General features: G+C 50.2%; 1 protein-coding gene across 9 annotated transcripts in view; it reads left to right on the forward strand.

Annotated features, from left to right (window-relative positions):
* The window catches only part of LOC119971263, a 141,695-nt gene that overhangs the window by 69,774 nt on the left and 49,636 nt on the right, over positions 1 to 22,285 (forward strand). For all 9 annotated transcript variants that reach the window (XM_038806582.1, XM_038806581.1, XM_038806574.1 and 6 more), the window contains 2 exons: positions 8,981 to 9,019; positions 11,076 to 11,159. In XM_038806582.1, the coding sequence (XP_038662510.1) occupies positions 8,981 to 9,019; positions 11,076 to 11,159 (123 nt within the window). The remainder of the gene's footprint in view (positions 1 to 8,980; positions 9,020 to 11,075; positions 11,160 to 22,285) is intronic.

A 22,285-nucleotide genomic window follows, 5' to 3' on the forward strand; every position in this document is an offset into this window, starting at 1 on the left:
CAGGTTATCAGCCGGATCCGGGGGCTCTCTGCCCCCCTCCCCTGCCGATTAGCCATACCCCATCCCTTGCCCACCCCCGGCCAGCGTCCCCCGCTCTGCCAGTTTCCCACGGCGGCAACTCCCCCCCCCCTCCAGCACCACTGCGTCCTCCAGCTCCTTCCTGACCGTTTCAGCAGCAACCCAGTACCCCCCCCCCCCCCCCTCCCCTCCCCCCCAGGCTAGGACCCCTCCTAGCCGCGCCCCTCCCTCCACAGCACTCCCGTGAGCCAGCTAACTTCTGCTGACCCCGGCGACTCCCGCCCTACCTTCAGCTCCTCCCAACATGGGACTGCCCCTCCTCCATTGTGCCCGTCAACGGGTCCACCCTCCCCCCGCTCTTGCGCGGGAAAAGAAAACAACCAGCAACGACCCGCGCTTCTCAGCCCCGGCCCCGCCCCCACCATCTCACAGCGCGGGAAACCCGCAGAAAGCCCGCGCTTTCGCCCTGCCGGGCCCCGCCTCCTCCAGGGCCACTCCCATTGTCAGTCCCCCCACCAGCTCCCCGACCTCCCCGTTTACCCCTCTGCCCGAACCCGTCCACCCGACCCCTGCTTAAAAACCCCTATAGAAAAAACAGTACGACATTCTTACACTAAACCAAGCAATTGCAAATACAATATTATACAACATCCCCCATCCTAGACCCTCAGTTTGAGTCCAATTTCGCGGCTTGCACAAAGGCACACGCCTCCTCCGGGGACTCAAAATAGTGGTGCCGATCCTTATAGGTGACCCACAGACGCGCCGGCTGCAACATGCCGAACTTCACACTCGGTCTGTGGGACACCGCCTTCGTCCGGTTAAACCCGGGCCTCCGCCTCGCCACCTCCGCACTCCAGTCCTGGAAGATCCGCACCTCTGTGTTCTCCCACTTGCTGCTCCGCTCCTTCTTGGCCCACCGGAGCACACACTCACGATCCACGAACCGATGAAACCTCACCAACACCGCCCGCGGCGGCTCGTTCGGCTTGGGCCTCCTAGCCAGAATTCTGTGGGCCCCCTCTAACTCCAGGGGCCCCTGGAAGGACCCAGCCCCCATCAGCGAGTTTAACATGATCACCACATAGGCCGCTAGGTCCGACCCCTCCAGCCCCTCCGTGAGGCCCAGGATCCGCAAATTCTTCCTCCTCGACTGGTTGTCCAGCTCCTCGAACCGCTCCTGCCATCTTTTATGGAGCGCCTCGTGCATCTCCACCTTCCCCGCCACGGCCACGACCTCGTCCTCCCTTTCGGAGGCCTGCTGCTGCAGCTCCCGGATCGCAGCCCCCTGGGCTGTCTGGGTCTCCATCAGTTCCCTGTTGGTTACCTTCAGGGACTCCAGCAGCTCCAACTTCAGCTCCTGGAAGCAGCGCAGCAGAATCGCCTGCTGCTCCTGGGCCCACTTCCTCAGCTCCTTGAGGCCATCGCCGGCCGCCATTTTTTCTTCCTGCCCCCGTTTTTTCAGAGGCACTTTCCTCGGTTTTTTTTCTGCCCCGCTCCTGGTCCGGACCATGGGACCGTTGGGGTCGACTCCTGTCTTCTTCCCCGTTGGGATTCGCCGCTGCAGCTCCGTTGGGGGCCCTGAAAAGAGCCCCAAAGTCCGTTCTCCGCGGGAGCCGTCGAATGTGCGGCTTAACTGTTCACTGCCGCCACCGGAAGTCGCCTTCTCTCCATATTCATACTGCACCCCCCTCACCCTCCGTAACTGCTCCACCGCCTTTCCCATTATCAAACTTCCCCTACAACCTCTTCCTCTCTGCCAACAACTCCTTAGTGGGAACCACGGGTATCTCCCGTCCATCTCGACTGTCTCGTCTAGCAACCGTCCATGCTTCTCGCTCCTCCTCTTATCCCCTTGCGCCCTTGAATGAGATAATGTCCCCTGGAACTACAGGTTTCAATGCCTCCCAGAACTTGGCTGCCGACACCTCCCCATTCTGACTTAGCTCCACATAATCCCCAATCGCCAGCCTCACTTTTTCGTAAAACCCCTCATCTGCCAAAAGACCCGAATCTAGCCTCCATCCCAGCTTCTGCACCTGCCCCAAGCTAAGCCTCGCCTCCAGCCAGTGGGGTGCATGACCCAAAATCACAATTTCCGCATACTCTGTCCCCACCACCCCATCAGCACCACTTGACTCACCACAAAGAAATCAATTCTAGAGTACACCTTATACACGTGCGAGAAGGAGTTCTCCCTCCCTCTCAGGTTAAGGTTTCAGATTCCCTTGTGGTATCCTCAATGTGCTTCATGGGAGTGTTGCTTTCAGCAGCATACCAAATTTGTCCCATTGCTTGAATGTTGTTACGCCATCGTGGACCAAAAACGCTAAAGAAAAATAAAAGAAATAGGAACTAAGGGGATCAACAGGAAGGATGCTTACAAAGGCACATCCAGATGCTATCTCTAAACAAAGTAACATTCTTTGCAGACACTTGAGCAAATCGTAGCTGTTTAAGAAAAATACTTTGAAATGGCTTGTGGTCAGACGCCTCTGTTATTTTGTCTATACCAAGCAGATATTGATGAAAATGCTCATAAGCAAAAACAATGGCCAGGCACTCTTTTTCGATTTGAGCATGGCATCATTCAGTTTACATTAATGTCTTTATGCAAATACAACTGATTGTCATTGCTGCAATAGGGTTCCTCCAAGACCTGGCTTGGTGTCGTCACACTGCAAGGTGACTTCTCCATTGACATTGTAGTACCTCAGCACAGGCGTCGTTATCACTTGTTTGATCTTAGTGAATGCTGCTACTTGTTCTGTGCCCCAATACCACCTCACATCATTGGCAGCGATCTTGCGTAATGGTTCACACTCCAACAACAAATGAGGCAAAATGTTGATAAGTAGTTCACAAATCCAACAAATCGTTGCACCGCTTTCACATATATTGGATATATATCAGAACCAGGGTGAAGGCCCTTTGCTTTCAGTACATGACCTATGTTCTTTACTTCAGGCACCTTCAATTGCAGATTTTCCTTATTCAGCTTCAGGTTTATCTGGCCAACTGTCTCTAGCTGTCATTCAATTCAGGGGCTGGTTTAGCTGACAAAGCTAAATCGCTGGCTTTTAAAGCAGACCAAGCAGGCCAGTAGCACGGTTCGATTCCTGCACCAGCCTCCCCGGACAGGCGCCGGAATGTGGCGACTAGGGGCTTTTCACAGTAACTTCATTGAAGCCTACTCGTGACAATAAGCGATTTTCATTTCATTTCAATTCTAATCATAATCAGCTAAGGGTGCTTCCATTTTGTTTAGTAGATCATCTACTATGGTTCCACTCCAGAAAGATCACTGACTATCTCAAGCTGTCTGCATTGATATTGCTCAGGAGCTGTGGAAATTCCAAACAGCGTGCACAACCATTTGTATCTCCTGAATGGCGTCCAAAATATAGTTAGAGAGCTACCACTTTTCCCGCAGCCTTTGCCTCTCGGTTAGTAAAGATCTTTGACTTGGCAAGTTGTGACAAACTGTCTTTGGTAAGATCTCTTGAGGGCTTCACTTAGATCTTTTGGGTAGAAACATACTCTCAGCTTTCCAAGTTGTTTCACTGCTACCTGGCTGCTAATTCAGTCTGTTAGAGTTGCCATTTTCTTGATTACTCCTATCTTTTCCAGCTCTTCTATCTGTTTTTTAAGTGGGTGCTGAATTGGTCTTACACAGTCTCATCTACTTCAAGATGATATCTCCAGATAAACATCCCAACTGCAAAACACATCTTTGTACTCCTTTAGAATCTTTCAGCATTGAATAGTTTTGTGTGCTGAAACACATTGTGAATCTCTGTTGGCACATTTAGGTTTGCCAGTCCAAGCTTTAGACTTGCTCCAGCTGAGACAGCACACAACAGCCACTCATTTATTAGCTGGAACTCCAGATCCCCATTCTTGCCAATGCATTTTGCTCTCAGACTAAGTGGTTCTCTCAGTATGAGTACCATGGCATAATATAGCCTCCACCTTACATTCTAGGGCTTCATTTTTGGATTGCTAGGTTGAGCCACTTCACACAAATCTGAAGGTTATGATGTTGCATGCTACATCAGTGTCTGATACTTCTTGTTTACTTGATGCTCTCTTTCTGCGATCATCATTTTCTGTGGGCGCGATCTACCGACCGCGTCCTGCCAGAACTGGGGTGCGATGTGGTCAGTAAATCCCGGGGGAGGCCCCCCTGGGGTTCCTGAAGGCTGTGACACCTCATGGGATATAACCAATCTTGCACCATTAGGTGCGTTTAAGAACCCACTTAGCCATTCTTGTGCCAAACCTAATGGCCACCCAGGGTCTATCAATCTTTCTGAGGAGACCCCATTCGAGCGCTGTTCAGTACTGGTCTCCACAAATGGGGCCAGGCAGAATGGTACCTGGCGGAGTCTCCCAGACAATCTGAACCCCTTGGGTGGTTGGCCTCTGGGCAGGGTGGCACCCTGGCACTGATGATGCCACCTGGGGACCTTGGAACTGCCACCCGAGCAGCCCAGTCGTGTCTCACAGGCCAAGAGATGCTCAGTGGCAGATGTTTAAAGGGATATTTCAGAACAGACACATTCCAATGAGAAGGAAAAATGCCAAGGGAAGGGCCCATTATCTGTGGGAGGGCGGAACTCAAGAAAATGACAATTACCAGTGAAATGGTATTGAGTTTATTGTTGGATCTGTGGGCTGACAAATCTCTTGGTCCGGATGGACTTCAACCTAAGACCTTGAATGAAGTGCAGAATTCGATATTGATTCGTTGGTTTTAATTTTCCAAAATTCCCTAGATTCGCGAAAGCCCCATTAGTTTGGAAGATGGCAAATTTAACTTCTTTATTCAAAAAGGTAGGGAGACAGAAAGCAGGAAATTACAGGCCAGTTAGCCTGTGACAGGAAAAAAGTTAGAAGTCATTACTAATAGCAGGGCACTTGGAAACATTCAAGGCAACATGGTTTTGTGAAAGGAAAATCATGTTAACCAATTTATTGGAGTTCTTTGTAGGAGTCACATGTACTAGTGGAACCAGTCAATGAGGCTACAAAAGGATGCAAATAGATTGAGTGAGTGGGCAAAAAAACTGGCAAATGGAGTATAATGTGGGGAAACGTGAAGTTGTCTATTTTGGCACAAAGAATAAAAAATAAACTTATTATCTAAATGGGGACAGATTGCAGAGGTCTGAGGTGCAGAGGGATATGGGTGTCCTAGTGCATGAATCACAAAAGACTAGTATAGTGATTAGGAAAGCTAATAGAATGTTATTGTTCACTGTGAGGGTAATCTCTGAAGATCGTGGGCAGAATTCCCGGGCCGGAGAATCCCCGGGGGGCGCCGTGAATCCCACCCCGCCGCCCCAACGCTGGCTGCCATATTCTCCGGCGCCAGATTTTGGGTGGAGGCAGGATTCACGCCACGTCGGTCGGGGGACATTGGTAGCACCCCGCCTGGCAATTTTCCGGGCCCCGATGGGCCGAACGGCCGCCCATTTTTGGCTAGTCCCGTCGGCGTGGATTGGACATGGGCTCACGTGGCGGGACCTGGCAGGTAAGTTGGCTGGTGCGGTCCTCGGGGAGGACTCGGGGAGGGGGGGGGGATCCGACCCCGGGGCGGGCCCCCACGGTGGCCTGGCCCGCGATTGGGACACCGATCTGTGGGCAGGCCTGGGCTGTGAGGGCACTTCTTCCTTCAGCACGGCGCCTGTAGGGCTCCGCCATGGCTGGCGCGGAGAAGACACCCTCCTGCGCATGCGGCAGAATACGCTGGCCGGTCTGCGTATGTATGGAACCACGCCGGCGGTTCTGCGCATGTGGTAACTCACGCAGTCCCTTCGGCGCCAGCTGCCACTAACCCCTCCGGCGCTGGCCTCACCCCCGGAAATGCGGAGAATTCCACTACTTCCGGTCGGCCCGACGCCGGAGTGGTTCGTGCCATTTTTGACGCTGGCATCAGGCCATCGTGTTGATCGTGGAGAATCCCGCCCTCTATCTCAAAAGGCAGTGGAAGCAGAGTATTTGAATGTTTTTTGAGGCAGGACTAGATAGGTTCTTGATAAGCAAGGGGCTGAAATATTATTAGTAGGAGTTGAAGTTACAAGCAGATCAGCCATGATCTTGTTGAATGACAGAGAAGGTTCGAGAGATCAATTGGCCTACTCCCGCTCCTAATTAATATGTTTGTATGTTCCCTGGGCTCTCACTCAAGCCTTTTTATTTGGCCCGCTGAACAATTTGTCTAAATTTACTCTACCTTCTTCTTTCAACTAATTTATTTAAACATTAGCATTGCAGTCCTCCTTTTATTCTGTGCCTGATTATCTCCCATCCTCCACTTCATTTGACCTGAATCTACACATTATCAGCCTGCAGTGCTCCCAAGGCGTTTGTATGCTTCAGTGACCAGAACTGTACATACTGCTGAATTTTGATTTCTTTCCACCCTACGGTTCCTATTCATTCCTCTTTGTCTTATTCCCGTTTTATTTCTCATGTCCTCTTTTGTTCCCTTTTTCTATTTCGGGGTCACCCTCAGAATGATGACAAATGACTGCTTATTCCATGAACTTTTAGTGATGTTTCCATTCCAGTGAAGATCGGACTTTTTTGCAGAAAACAGCAGCTTTTAGTGCAGGATTGATGTAACAGAGCTGCTCCTCTGTATTTTTTCCATCACTGATTTGGTTAACAACTGAATGTATTGCGGCCCACCACCCAATGTACCGGCCATTCAGTGTATGATTGAATAGTTGGTAGAGGACTAATTCAAACTGAAATGGAACAGAAAAAAGCAGAACGCTTCATTACAATCAATCTGCAGCAACCAATCAGGATTAATTAAGTATTTATGTACAAAGAGCTACATTTTAGTTTCAGAAGAAGCCATCGAAACATATGAGGTCATCATTTTAATAGATTAATGAAAAATCCAAATGTTACCTTCTGTAAACCAGGCTGGATAGATCTCAGCCTTTGAGTTTGGAAGTTTGTGTACACATCAGTTTGCCAGCATTAATTCAAGTCATTTCAGATCACCAACTTTGAATCTGATTGCCCATTTGTGAATCTTGTTAAAGCCAACTCCCAAATCTGTTAGCACAGTGGTTAGCACTGTTGCCTCACAGTGCCAGGGGCCCAGGTTCGATTCCCGGCTTGGGTCACTGTGCGGAATCTGCACGTTCTCTTTGTGTCTGTGTGGGATTCCTCCAGGTGCTTCGGTTTCCTCCCACAGACTCCAGAAAGACTTGCTGTTAGGTGAATTGGACATTGTGTATTCTCCCTCAGTGTACCCGAACAGGCGCCGGAAAATGGCGACTAGGGGATATTCACAGTAACTTCATTGCAGTGTTAATGTAAGCCTACTTGTGACACTAATAAAGGTTATTATAAAAATCCTTCAGTTATTCCTCTTCGAAGGTTTCTCTATTTCTTCCTCCTTTGAAAGGATAGGAACAATTATGGGCGCGATTCTCCGCCCCCCACGACGGGTCGGAGAATAGCGGGAGGACCTTCCCGACATTTTTCCCAACCTCCCGCTATTCTCCCCCCCCCATGGCCGCCCCCCGACATGAATCGGCGAGCAGCGATTCTCCCCTAGCCGATGGGCCGATTTCCCAGGCCTTTACGGCCGTTTTCACGAACGGCAACACACCTGCTCTCACCGTTCGTGAAAACGGCCGCAAAGTGCCGTTCTGGAGAACCATGGCACCGATTGGCACGGCTGCACCACGGGTCCGAACCCCGCGCACTCTTTGTTCCTCCGCCGCCCCGCTGGATCAGTCCGCGGGGTGGCTGAGGGGCATAAAGGCCCGCGCAAGCACAGGTTTCACGCATATGCGTGATGACGTCATCCGCGCATGCGCGGGTTGGAGCCGTCCAATCCGCGCATTCGCTGCTGACATCATCGTGCGCATCAGCCGCCGTTACCCTTGGCGCACAGGCTTAGCGAAGTTCGCTAAGCCTGCGATGCCGAGGTTCACGGGGCCCCGCTGCTAGCCCCGACCGGGGAGCAGAATCGGGTCCCGGGAGGGGGCGCGGAGGCTGCCGTGAAACACGGCCAGTTTCACGGCAGCCTTCACGACTCTCCGCATTTGCGGAGAATCACGCCCTATATATTTGCTGAGCATCAGCATTGAGATTGAGAATCTGAATTTTTCCTTGCATTGTTACACAAATGCATTTTGCAAATGAAGCAATCATAGAATCATAGAATTTATAGTGCAGAAGGAGGCCAATAGGCCCATCAGGTCTGCATCGGCCCTTGGAAAGAGCACCCTACTTGAGCCCACTCCTCCACCCTATCCCCGTACCCAGTAACCCCGTCTTACCTTTTGGCCACTAAGGGAAAATTTAGCATGGCCAATCCACCTACCCTTTACATCTTTGGACTGTGGGAGGAAACCGGAGCACCCGGAGGAAACCCATATGCAGACACAGAGAGGATGTGCAGACTCCGCACAGATAGTCACACAAGGCTGGAATTGAACCCGGGTCCCTGGAGGTATGAGGCAGCAGTGCTAACCACTGTGGTACGATTAAGGTTCCTTGTATTCAAATTGTAAGAGGAAGAATAGAAGAAGGTGATAATAGGGATGGAATAAGAGGGATGGGAGGAGGCTATTGTGGAGCATAAATTCCAGCCTTCACCGACTGGGCTGTATGGTCTGTTTCTGTTTATTAATAATAATACTAATAATAATAATCTTTTATTGTCACAAGTAGGCTTCAATGAAGTTACTGTGAAAAGCCCCTAGTCGCCACATTCCGGTGCCTGTTCGGGGAGGTTGGTACAGGAATTGGTCACGCACTGCTGGCATTGATCTCCATTCCAAGCCAGCTGTTTAGCCCACTGTGCTAAACCAACCCCTTAGCCCCTAGTCGCCAAATTCCGGTGCCTGTTTGGGGAGGCTGGAACGGGATGTTTTATAGAGATGTTGCATTTCTTTGTAAATTAATAATTCTCTCTCTTATGCAACAGCATCTTACCAGACCTACTTGTTCAAGAAATAGAAAGTTGGTAAGGAAAGACATTTTATCACATTGAATAAATAACATTTTAAAATGGTTAAAGATCATATTTAAATGCTAGCTTAACTCAGTGACAGCACGTCCACCAAATTAAAAGGTTGGGATGTTAATTCTATTAAAGTGAGACTTCCACCCCAAGCTGGGATGAAATCCTACCTCCAAGAGTTGCTGGCCAGTCGATTGGATAGTATGGTCACGGGTGGGACTTCATCCAGTCCCCAACAACATTTGTTGCTGAGACTGAATGCAAGGTAATTGGGTGGCTGGTCTCAGCAATGGAGTGAGGGGGAAGTGACAAAGCCCCCAATCAAAAGAGGGGCCTGTAAAGATTGCATGACCCTCTCCTTTCCCATCCAATGTTCAGGTAGGGTGCTGAGTTTCCGACACATTACCATCCTTACCAAATAAATGGCTTCTTAAGGCCTCAATTAGCTGACGGGAGTGCCAGCTGCACCTCCCATACCCCGCATAAAATTATGATGAGGTGGATGGGTAGAGGGCATGATAGCCATGAAATTGTAGCTGCCCCCTCACCTGCTCCGGCACTTATAGTCGGCGCGCCATGGCCGGCGTGGGTCTGCGCATGCCGCCACGGCCGCTGCGGGTCCACGCATGCATTTGGGTTGCCGTCTCCACGCCAACCCCTGGACAATATGGCGAAGCCCTACAGGGGCCCGTGCGCAGAGGAATATAGGCCCCCCATGGAATTAGCCCACCCGCCAATCGGTAGGTCTCGATCGCGGGCCTGGTCACTGTGGAGGCCGCCCCCCAGAGTCGGATCCCCGCCCCCTCACCAGGACGGCCCCCGCAGCCAGAGCTCCGAGGTCCAACCAGGTAGGACCATTCGTAGCCCACGCCAGTGGGACTCGGCAGAACTTGCCGGGCGCCCGTCGAGGCGCGTAGAATCGCCAGAGGGGCCGCTTTCAACGCCCCCCGACTGGCGCGGCGGCGACCCTGTGGGCGCGATTGGCACTGATTCTCTGGTTGCCGGCCTGGCGTCGGATCGGTGTGGCGTGATTCTCACGCCCCCCAGCGATTTTCCGAACTGGCACGGGATTGGAGAATCCCGGCCCATGCATCAACAACATAGGGTGCTGTTTGTGCATCTTTGATGGTGTACTCAGAGGAGCAAATGCTGCTTCTCTTGATTCCTTGGCTGTGCCTCTGATCTTGTCCTCTTTATAACTGATGTCACCAGATGATGATAATTTGAAGGAAATTGAGTTATTAAATTGTTTGGTTAATGTGGATATCTTCTTTTTGAATTGATATATTTTCACATCTATCCTTTTGCCTGCGCTTTATAATTTTTTTCCCCACATACATTAAGAAGATAGCAATGTACAATATTATAACCATAACCAGTGCTAATCTCTGATACTGACATGATGTGTCAATGTTTTCCCAGCAATGCCAGAAAGCTCAAATTAATGGAAGTTAAATGATCATTGTTCCTTTTCTTCTCTCCCAAATTGTAGAAAGCTGAGGTATGAAATAGGCCTGTTGGTTAATTTTATTTTAAGGGAGCTTGCTGGTTATATATAAAAGAAAGTGGTGCAATTTACCTCCACAAACCCACTCTTTGGAATTGCACTAACCTTAAGCATATGTGATGGTAAACTAATGACAAAGTGTAGTTTATTTCCCTGGAATGAGTTTTTCATAGATTTCCCTGGCCCATCTCAATTGGTGCAATGCTAACATACTGCACCATCATTATTAAAACAGGGGACAGAACCCTTTAGTTTTGTTACAGCACTTGCATTAAATATCACACAATGTATTAACACAAGCATAGAACCCTTTTCTGATATTACTAATGCCCTGAGATCTTGGCTGCAGCTTTCTATTTGTTGTTGTATAATTACAAAAGCACAGTGTACGCATCGTTAGGTTTTGCAAAACATCTGTTCACAAAGCACCAAATTTTAACATAAATGGACTATCATGAAATTCTTGCTTTTCTAAGCAAGTATTCAATAAATAATTCAGTACTGTATTTAACATTTCAAATCGGTGCATCTCTTGAATGATTTCTCCCAAAGGAACAAGAAACCATCTGTGTCACACAAAAGGGGCAAAATCCACTCTAAGCACATGGCCGTTTCATCTTTACCTAAGGAGAAAAGGTAATGTATTTTATATTAAGCAGCTAAGTGGTTTGTTTTGGACAGTGTTCAGTGCTGCATAAGGTTGCAAAATATTTCTATATTATACATTATCTTAAGAAATATTAGTTGAGCCAAGAAGTAAAAAACTCATGTTTGATTTTATTAACTGATTTCTGGAAGAAATGTATTTTGCATTTGTGTGTTGTTACAGTCATGATGATAGAAAGTAGAATAGGTCTAGAAATTCTGACACCAAAGCAGCAAATGCTGGAAACATACCACCCTGTACATTTTGGATGAAGATCTTTCTTCAGAATGGTACTAACCAAAACAAACAACAGACATTGACCCTCCAGATGGGTCCAGATGTCTAATCACTTGTGAATAAGGCCCTGGCATCTCAAACTTCATAGTGGCTGATTATACTGACATCCTGGACTTAATTTAGTTCAGCATGCTGATCACAACACCTTGCCCTTTATTGAAGCCTCTCGCCGAACTATATTTTCATTCACCTAACTCAAACTGTCTCTTTATTTCTCCCTCTCGTCTGGTACCTATTGTTTCACCTATAAGAATAGCTGTACTTCTTCAGTGTACATTCAGTGAGAGTCTTCACTGAACTGATCTCAAAATGTTTGCCTCCAGAGACAGCCCCATGCATAGTTGCATGATTATGGAAAGCCAGATTAAATTTCAAATCCAAACATCTATTTTCATCTAAAAATAAAATATACTAACACATCTTCCTTTTCCTAATGAACAAGACATATTTGCATGCATGATCTTGTGTGACTGTGAAATACCCAAGTTTCCCACTGTACAGTTATAGTTGTCATAAGACCATAAGACATAGGATCAGAATTAGGCCACTTGACCTATTGGGTATGCTCTGCCATTCAATCATAGCTAATATTTTCTCATCCCCGTTCTCCTGCCTTCTCCCCATAACCCCTGATCCTCTTATAATCAAGAACCTATCTATCTCTGTCTTAAAGACACTCAGTGAATTGGCCTCCACAGCCTTCTGCGGCAAAGAGTTCCACAGATTCACTACCCTCTGGCTGAAGAAATTCATCCTGATCTCTGTTTTAAAGGATCGTCCCTTTAGCCTGAGATGGTGTCCTCTGGTTCTAGTTTTTCCTACAAGTGGAAACATCCTCTCCACGTCCACTCTATCCAGGCCTCGCAGTATCCTATAAGTTTCAATAAGATTCCCTCTCATCCTTCTAAACTCCAGTGAGTACAGACCCAGAGCTCTCAAACGTTCCTGATACGAAAGGGTCTTCATTCCAGGGACCATTCTTGTGAACCTCCTCTGGACTCTTTCCAAGGCCAGCACATCCTTCCTTAGATAAGGGGCCCAAAATTGCTCACAATACTTCAAATGGGGTCTGACCAGAGCTTTATACAGCCTCAGAAGTACATCCCTGGTCTTGTATTCTAGCCCTATTGACATGAATGTTAACATTGCATTTGCCTTTTTAAAAAAATATTTTATTCTCCTTTTTTCACAATTTCTCCCAAATTTACACCCACCAACAATAAATAATAATCAGTAACAAATATGTCAATCCCCATATCAATAACAAGATCCCATCCTCCCACCAAACCCCAAACATGAGCCCGCATGTTCACACAAACAAATGACAAAAAGGAATTAGGGATCACCCATAGTCACCATTAACATACACAGCCCCCCTCCCCCCAACCCTTCTAAACACACGCCCCAACTAATGTTCAATGTTATCCAGTTCTTGAAAGTGCATAATGAATAATGCCCATGAATTGTAGAACCCCTCCATCCTTCCCCTTAGTTCAAACTTCTCAAGAGTCAAGAATTCCAACAGCTCCCCCCACCACGCCAGGGCACAGGGTGGAGAGGTTGCTCTCCAACCTATCAGGATCCGCCTTCGGGAGATCAACGAGGCGAGGGCTACAACATCTGCCTCTGCACCCGTTTCCAACCCTGGCTGGTCCGACACCCCGAATATGGCCTTCCGGGGGCCCGGCTCCAATTACCTTAAAAACCTCCTACCAGTAATCCTCTAGCTTTGGACAGGACCAAAACATATGAATGTGATTATCCCCCACCCCTCCCCGCAACGTTCACACACATCTTCTACTCCCTCAAAGAATCGGCTCATCCTCGTCCCCGTGAGGTGTGCTCAGTATACCACCTTCAGCTGTATCCGCCCCAACCTCCTGCATGAGGTGGAGGCATTCACTCTCCGGAGCACCTCACACCAGAACCCCTCCTCCACACCCTCTCCCAACTCTTCCTCCCACTTTGCTTTGATCCCTTCCAGTGGTGCCTTCTCCTCTTCCAAAATAGCTCCGTAAACTGCCGACACTACCCCCTTCTCCAGTCCCCCTGTTGTCAGCACCTCACCTCCTCCAGCAATATAGAGGCCGGCTCCACCGGTAAGCTCTGTATCTCCTTTCTGGCAAAATCTCGAAACTGCATGTATCTAAACATTTCCCCCTGCTCCAGCCAATACTTCGTTTCCAGCTCCTTCAATCCTGCAAACCGACCCCTAAGAAACAAATCTTTTAGTGTCTTAATCCCCTTCTCCTCCCATTTACGAAAATTACATTTGCCTTCTTAACTGCCAACAGAACCTGCACATTAGCCTTAAGAGAATCATGAACAAGGACTCCCAAGTCCCTTTGTGCTTCTGCTTTCCGAAGCATTTCCCCATTTAGAAAATAGTCTATGACTAAATTCCTCCTTCCAGAGTGCATAACCTCACACTTTTCCACATTGCCACTTCATTGCCCACTCTCCTAGCTTGTCCAAGTCCTTCTGCAGCCCCCTTGCTTCCTCAATACTACCTGTCCCTCAACAGACCTTTGTATCATCTGCAAACTTAGCAACAGTGCCTTCTGTTCCTTCTTCCAGATCATTAATGTATATTGTGAAAAGTTGTGGTCCCAGCACAGACCCCTAAGGTACACCACTAGTCACCGGCTGCCATCCTGAAAAAGACCCTTTTATCCCCACTCTCTGCTTTCTGCCAGTCAGCCAATCCTCTATCCATGCCAGGATCTTACCCTGAACACCATGAGCTCTTAACTTATTTCACAGTCTCCTTTGCGGCACATTGCCACCTTGGAAATCTAAATAAATCATGGCCACTGGTTTTCCTTTGTCTAACTTCCTTGTTACCTCCTTGTGGTGAATGTGATTCACACCGGATTAGTGTCTGTATTGTAAGTGCAGTTGCACTACCTGTCCTCCAGGGGGAGTAGCTCTGGGAATGCTCGAGTTGTACGGGGCTTCTCCCTTGGCTCTGCCCAGGACTCCTCCCCCGGAAGCTGCTGTATAAAAGATCAGTGCCACATGGTCAGCCGGCCAGTTCACCGAAAGTTCAATGGCTAATAGGCTGGCTCTGTTGTGAGTATATTAAAACCGCTATTCTAATCCTACAAGCACGTGTCCGTAGAATTGTTGGTTCCAACAATTTAATATACTCAGGAAACAGTCGAAGAAATCATGGAAGCAGCCCTCAAGCCCGGACACCTAGAACTCGACCCAGAGGATGCAGAGGCTAAGGAAATGTTTTCCCACTGGCTGAGATGTTTTAAAGCCTACCTGGCAGAAGCCAGCACCACCGGAACAACGGAGGAACAAAAACTCAGCCTACTGCACGCGAGGGTAAGCCGCAGAATCTCCACACAGCGAAATCCGGCCGGTCCTGACACCGCAGCGCTGGCAATATTGGACAAAATGTACGTTAGGCCCATTAACGAGGTTTATGGACACCACGTGTTTATAACCCGCCGTCAGCGGCCTACAGAAACGCTAGCCAAGTTTGTAAGGGAATTGAACAATCTTTCCAATGACTGTAATTATCAAGCCATTACCGCGGCTGAACATAGGGAGCTTGCTGTGCGGGACGTTTTCGTGGCGGGCCTTAGGTCTAACTATGTGCGCCAAAGACTGCTAGAAAAGGGGGCCCAGGACTTAGACACTACTGTGGAGGCTGCTACCACTATGGAAGTTTCCTTCCGCAGCCTCACCTCATTTCCCGCGGACCCCGCAACCTCATCGTGGACTCCCGACCAACAGTCCCCCAAGCCTGTGCCGCACGGCCCCCCAGCTACCGCGCTGCCAAAGCCAGTTATTCTGCTGCCCCAGCCAGCTACTCGGTTGCTTCAGCCTGCCATTTCTGTGGCCAAAACCAGCACCCGCGGCAGCACTGCCCGGCCCGTAACGCGACCTGCAGCAGCTACGGGCGAAAAGGACACTATGCCAGAGTGTGTCTGGCGAAGAAAGCCCCAGCCTCTAACCCTCCCACGGCTCAAAGCACTCGTTCCCTGAATTTACAGGCCTGCAGGCCCCGAAATGCTGCAGCCTGTATGCCGACTCTGCCCCCACCCGACATGTGCGACTCATGGGGGCGGCCATCTTAGCAATCCTCCTCCATCCGGCCGGCCATGTGCGACTCATGGGGGCAGCCATCTTGGCAATCCTCCTCCATGCGGCCGGCCATGTGCGACTCATGGGGGCAGCCATCTTGGGATCTATCCCCTTCAAACTCTGAAACTCACCTCGACGACTACGAACTCAGAGGGCAGTCATCACGGGGCCACTCCAGCACAGCTGATCGAGCCGCCGACTACCCGCAACTCAGAGCAGTCGCCCTGGATCAATCCCGCCCCAAGCACCTACGAAGTTCGATGGCGGAGGTCCAGTTCAACGGGTACAGCACGCCGTGCCTGTTTGACTCCGGGAGCACCGAGAGCTTTATATATCCAGAGCTGGTAATACACTGTTCGCTTTCTATTTTTCCGGTGAGCCAAACTATCGCCCTCGCTTCGGGCTCCCACTCAGTCCAAATCCAAGGAGGCACCGTTGCTACGCTCACAATTCGAGGCGCTAGTTATTCTAAATTTAAACTTTATGTCCTGCCCGACCTCTGCGCGCCACTCTTATTAGGCCTGGATTTCCAGTGCAACCTCAAGAGCCTCACCCTCAGCTTCGGCGGGCCCCTGCCCCCACTCACTATCTGCAGCCTAACCACGCTGCGCATCTCCCCCCCTCTGCTCTTCGCCAATCTCACTCCAGATTGCAAGCCAGTAGCTACTCGCAGCAGGCGATACAGCCTACAGGATAGGGTCTTTATCCGATCGGAGGTCCGACGGCTGTTCAGTGAGGGGATCATAGAGGCCAGTAATAGTCCCTGGAGAACTCAGGTGGTGGTCGTCAAGAACGGGGAAATATTTTGCATGGTCGTCGACTATAGCCAGACCATAAATCGCTTTACGCTCCTAGATGCGTATCCCCTCCCCAGAATTGCAGACATGGTTAATCAGATCGCCCAATATCGGCTATTTTCCACGGTGGATCTGAAGTCTGCGCACCACCAGCTCCCAATCTGCCCGGAGGACCGCCACTACACGGCGTTCGAGGTCGATGGCCGCCTCTTCCATTTCCTCTAGGTCCATTTCGGCATCACTAACGGGGTTTCGGTGTTCCAACGAGCAATGGACCGAATGGTAGACCAGTACGGGCTGCAGGCCACGTTTCCATATCTGGACAATGCTACCATCTGCGGCTATGACCAGCAGGACCATGACGCCAACCTCCACCGTTTTCTCCAAACAGCACAGAAATTAAATCTCACTTATAAGGAGAAATGCGTTTTCCGCACAAACAGACTGGCCATCCTCGGCTACGTCGTGGAGAACAGAGTCCTGGGCCCAGACCCGGACCGCATGCACCTCTTAGAACTCCCCCTCCTTCATTGCCCCAAGGCCCTCAAACGGTACTTGGGGTTCTTCTCATACTACGCCCAGTGGGTCCCTCAATATGCGGACAAAGCCCGCCCACTCTTTAAGGCCACACAATATGGGGCCTCACGGTAGCATGGTGGTTAGCATCAATGCTTCACAGCTCCAGGGTCCCAGGTTCGATTCCCGGCTGGGTCACTGTCTGTGTGGAGTCTGCACGTCCTCCCCGTGTGTGCGTGGGTTTCCTCCGGGTGCTCCGGTTTCCTCCCACAGTCCAAAGATGTGCGGGTTAGGTGGATTGGCCATGCTAAATTGCCCGTAGTGTAAGGTTAATGGGGGGATTGTTGGGTTACGGGTATACGGGTTACGTGGGTTTAAGTAGGGTGATCATTGCTCGGCACAACATCGAGGGCCGAAGGGCCTGTTCTGTGCTGTACTGTTCTAATTTCCCCTGTCAGCTGAGGCGCGCCAGGCCTTCAGCTGCATCAAGGAGGACATCGCCAAAGCAGCCATGCGGGCGGTGGATGAATCCACTCCCTTTCAGGTTGAGAGCGACGCCTCAGAGGTAGCTCTAGCAGCCACTTTAAATCAGGCAGGGAGGCCCGTTGCATTTTTCTCCCGTACCCTATCCGCTTCAGAACTCCGACACTCCTCAGTCGAGAAGGAAGCACAAGCCATCGTGGAGGCTGTTCGTCACTGTAGGCATTACCTTGCGGGTAGGAGGTTTACCCTCATTACTGACCAAAGATTGGTTGCCTTTATGTTTGACAACTCACAGCGGGGCAAAATCAAGAATGACAAAATCTTGCGGTGGCGTATTGAACTCTCCACCTATAACTACGACATAGTATATCGTCCTGGGAAGCTCAATGAGCCCCCAGATGCCCTGTCTCGCGGCACATGCACCAGCGCGCAAGACGACCGGCTACAGGCTATCCACAATGACCTCTGGCATCCGGGGGTCACCCGGCTCGCCCATTACATCAAGGCCCGCAACCTGCCCTTCTCTACCGAGGAGGTTAAAGCCGTCACCAGGAATTGCCCGATCTGCGCGGAGTGTAAACCGCACTTCTATAGACCAGACAAGGCCCACCTGGTAAAGGCATCCCGGCCCTTTGAACGCCTGAGTATTGATTTCAAAGGGCCCCTCCATTCGAACAACCGTAACACCTACTTTCTCAACATTATAGACGAGTTCTCCCGTTTCCCTTTTGCCATCCCATGCCCCGATATGACCACCCCCACGGTTATCAGAGCCCTGCACAGCATCTTCACCCTGTTCGGTTTCCCCAACTATGTCCACAGTGACAGGGGTTCGTCCTTCATGAGCGACGAACTGCGTCATCGCCTCGAACAGGACTACCAGTTATAACCTCCCCGGGGGAACGGGCAGGTGGAGAGGGAGAACGCGACGGTCTGGAAGACCGTCCTACTGACCCTACGGTCCAGGAATCTCACTACCTCCCAGTGGCAGGTGGTCCTCCCCTATGCGCTCCATGCTATTAAGTCCCTCCTTTGTACGGCCCCGAATCAGACTCCTCATGATTGCTTATTTGTCTTCCCCAGAGGAACGACCACGGGGGCCTCGTTTCCATCCTGGTTGAGGACACCGGGCCCTGTCCTCCTTCGGAAACACATTCGGACACATAAGACCGACCCCCTGGTAGAGAGGGTCCAGCTCCTGCACTCGAACCCCCACTACGCGTATGTTGAACACCCCAATGGCCGGCAAGACACCGTTTCCCTCCGGGACCTGGCACCCGCAGGTTCTACTACCACTACCGCTGATACACCCCACACACTACACCCCACCCGACCTCCTATGCCCCGCGTCCCCGCACCTATTTACTTCCCGCGCTCCCTTCCACCCTGCACACCATTCCGCAGGAACGAAGCTCAGGAAGAGCCATCCCCGGAGTCCACCCCCGGACCCGCACCGAACATCCTTCCACAGCCATCCGAAACGGCTGCAACACCAGTGCTTCGTCGGTCGCAACGCACGATCCGGACGCCGGACCGACTGAACTTGTAGACCCGTCACTCCCGCCGGACTTGATTTTTTGAACAGGGGGTGAATGTGGTGAATGTGTAACTGGTAATTCACACTGTACCTTACTGTTGTCCCTTTGGGCCCCATCTGTGAGCCACTGTGCGGCTCTGCCCACAGGGGGAGATGAAGAGCATGTACAGGGCTCCGCCCTAGGCTCCGCCCCCCCTTTAGAGAGTATAAGTGCTGCGGTCCTGCGAGGCCGCCCTCAGTATCGTGCAGTCGCAGGCAGGCTCAGTTGTAAGCCGATTAAAGCCACAGTTTACCCCAACTCGTGCCTCAGAGTGAATTGATAGTCGCATCACTATATATATATACACTCACTGGTTCCTGGTCTCATTTTAATTATTCTCTGCATCCTTTCCAGTGCATTTGGTGACCAGAACTGCACACATCACTCTTAATTGGTCAAATCAAGGATTGATATATGTTTAGTATAACTTTCCTATGCCTCTAGAAATAAAAGATGTGGTGATGCTGGTGTTGGACTGGGGTGGCACAGTAAGAAGTCTTAAAAACACCTGATTCACCTAATGAAGGAGCTGCGCTCTGAAAGCTAGTGATTTGAAACAAACCTGTTGGACTTTAACCTGGTGTTGTAAGACTTCTTATCGTGTCTCGAAATAAAGCCTAGAGTAGGCATGTCCAAGATGTGGCCCAAGGGCCAGCCGGAACTTGGAGGCATTATTAAGGGGTGGGCCACCTCTGAGTCCTCTTAGTGTAGGTTCAACTTCCTGGAAAGAATTTCAAAAAATGTTCAGCCAATCACCGGCTGGTTTCTCCTTGCATTGGCTGCTGATAGGCCACTGATAAGCCTTTCTGAGTCCAATGTAGGGTGAAACCAGTCTGTGATTGGACAATCACTGGCCGCGATTCTCCGCTCCCGGGAAACATCATGAAGGCCTTCGTGAACTCAGCCGAGTTTCACGACGACCTCGGAGCCCGCTCCTCTCACCGAATTCACCCCCACCCGGGGGGCTAGGAGCAGTGCTCCGTTATTCTCGGCCGCCCATGTGACGTCAGCCGCGCATGCGCAGGTTGGGCGGCTCCAACCCGCGCATGCACGGTTGACGTCACGATGGCTGACAGCTCGAACCCGCGCATGCGCGGTGGCCATCTTCCCCTCAGCCGCCCCGCAAGACGTGGCGGCTTGATCTTGCTGGGCGGTGAAGGGGAAATAGTGCGTCCGATTGAGACGCCGGCCCGACGATCAGTGGGCACCGATCGCGGTCCTGTCCCCTCCCGAGCACAGTCGTGGTGCTCATTCCCCACCAGACCCCCTACAAGCCCCAAAACGGGCATCTCACGGCGATTTCACGACGGCAGCGACCAGCTGTGTTTGCCGCTGTCGTGAACAGCAGGCTGCTCGGCCCATCCGGGTTGGAGAATCGCTGGTCGGCGTGAAAAACGGCGAGCAGCGATTCTTCCGAGCGGGGGTGGGAGAATCGCGGGGGGTGCCAGGGGGTTGTGAAATTAGTCGGGGGGCCCTTCCACGATTCTCCCACCCGGCGTGGGGAGCGGAGAATCACGCCCTAAGCATCAGCAGTTGTCAGGTAAGTTTTTAATATCTGTTCGTGGCTGGGGAATTTAGTGTGGGAAAGCAAGTTCAATGAGAGTGGGTGGGTCGGAGCTGCCGGGATCCTGGGCAGGAGGCCAGGAATTGGCGAGGGCATGTGGGAAGCCAGGAACTGCAGTGGGCGATGGTAACCAGTGGGGGCAAGCTTCCAATTGTGGTGGGGTTGGGGTGCTGGCCGAATTGGCCCTTGGCTCAAACAGCAGCCCAGCCCCAACTTTGGAAAATGGCAGAGTAAACAAATTTACTTTCATTAGCGGGCTGGGGGAGGAGATGAGTGAGTAGAAATGTAGGCCTGGGTAGAAATGGATACTGGGAGGTGGTTTACATGGCTTGCTGGTATGTGTGTCTGTGTGAGTGAGAGAGAGTGTGGATGTGTGTGTGTAAGAGAGTGTGAGTGAGAGGACGAGTTGTGTTTTTTTCTCTCTTCCACAAAATAACCAACCGAGTCTCAGGCAGACAACGATCGTTTATTGACCAAAGCATTGGGAGAGTCCAGCTTCAGAGATAGACCTCCGAAGCTGACTTTGCCAACGTACAGAATCAGGTGATATTTAGACAAAGTATGGTTATGTAGGTTACATATGTAAGGATATTGTTTACATTAAATCATGTCTGTTTTAAATCTTACATTACACAAGTTATGCGCACCCAGGCAGACTTGATAGATATGTCTGATCTTTAGGTTGGGCTACGAAATGTTTGTTCATTTTTTCCACTTACTGCTATAGATTGAGTCTTGGAACAGCATGGTAGCACAGTGGTTAGCACTGTTGCTTCACAGCGCCAGGGTTCCCGGTTCGATTCCTGGCTTCAGTCACTGTCTGTGTGGAGTCTGCACGTTCTCCCTGTGTCTGCATGGGTTTCCTCCGGGTGCTCCAGTTTGCTCCCACAAGTCCCAAAAGACGTGCTGTTAGGTGAATTAAACATTCTAAATTCTCCCTCTGTGTACCCGAAAAGGCGCTGGAATGTGGCGACTGGGGTCTTTTCACGGTAACTTCATTGCAGTGTTAATGTAAGTCCATTTGTGACAATAAAGATTATTATATTTTAATATTAAGGTAACTGGAACATGCTTGACTCTTATATTGATTGCTGTATATGGTGCCACTTCAATTTTCGGCTGCCATTTTAATGAAAATTTCTTTAGTATACTGTTCTGCACTGTACAGATTCAAAATCTTTTAGAATAAATGCTGACTATTCTAATTGATTATCATTAATAAATCCAAGTCATTTGTCTTCTCACAACAGTGTGTGTGAGAGAGCTAGTGCATGCGAGTGAGTGTGACCTCGCACGGCCTCAAAGTTCATTAAGTGTAGGGTAGGATAAGGTCATGCATAGCCTTTTAAGTGCAAGAAATTAGAAGGAGTAGTTGTAGTAGGAGACAGTATAGTTGGGATAGTTGCAGTTTTCTGCAGCCAAGAACATGAGTCTTGAAGGCTGCATCTCCTCTGCCTAGTGGTAGGATTAAGGGCATCTTCTTGGGGCTGTGGAAGAACATGGAGTGGAAAGGAAAGGATCCAGTTGCTGTGGTCAAAGTGGGCACCAAGGACATATGCAGGACTATCAAAGAGGTTCTGCTGAGGGATAATGTGTAGATGGGGACTAAATTAAACCAATGACTGGTGTGGGAAATGGATTTCAATTCATGAGGCGCTGGCACCAGTACTGGAAAAGAGAGCTGAACTGTTGGAATGACTTTAATTTGAACAAGGCAGGGACCAGTATCCTGGTGAATTGAATAACTAACACTGTAGGGAGGGCTTGCATCTAAATAATGGGGA

The sequence above is a fragment of the Scyliorhinus canicula genome, chromosome 9 (assembly GCF_902713615.1).
Source record: "Scyliorhinus canicula chromosome 9, sScyCan1.1, whole genome shotgun sequence".
Classification (NCBI taxonomy): Eukaryota; Metazoa; Chordata; class Chondrichthyes; order Carcharhiniformes; family Scyliorhinidae; genus Scyliorhinus; species Scyliorhinus canicula.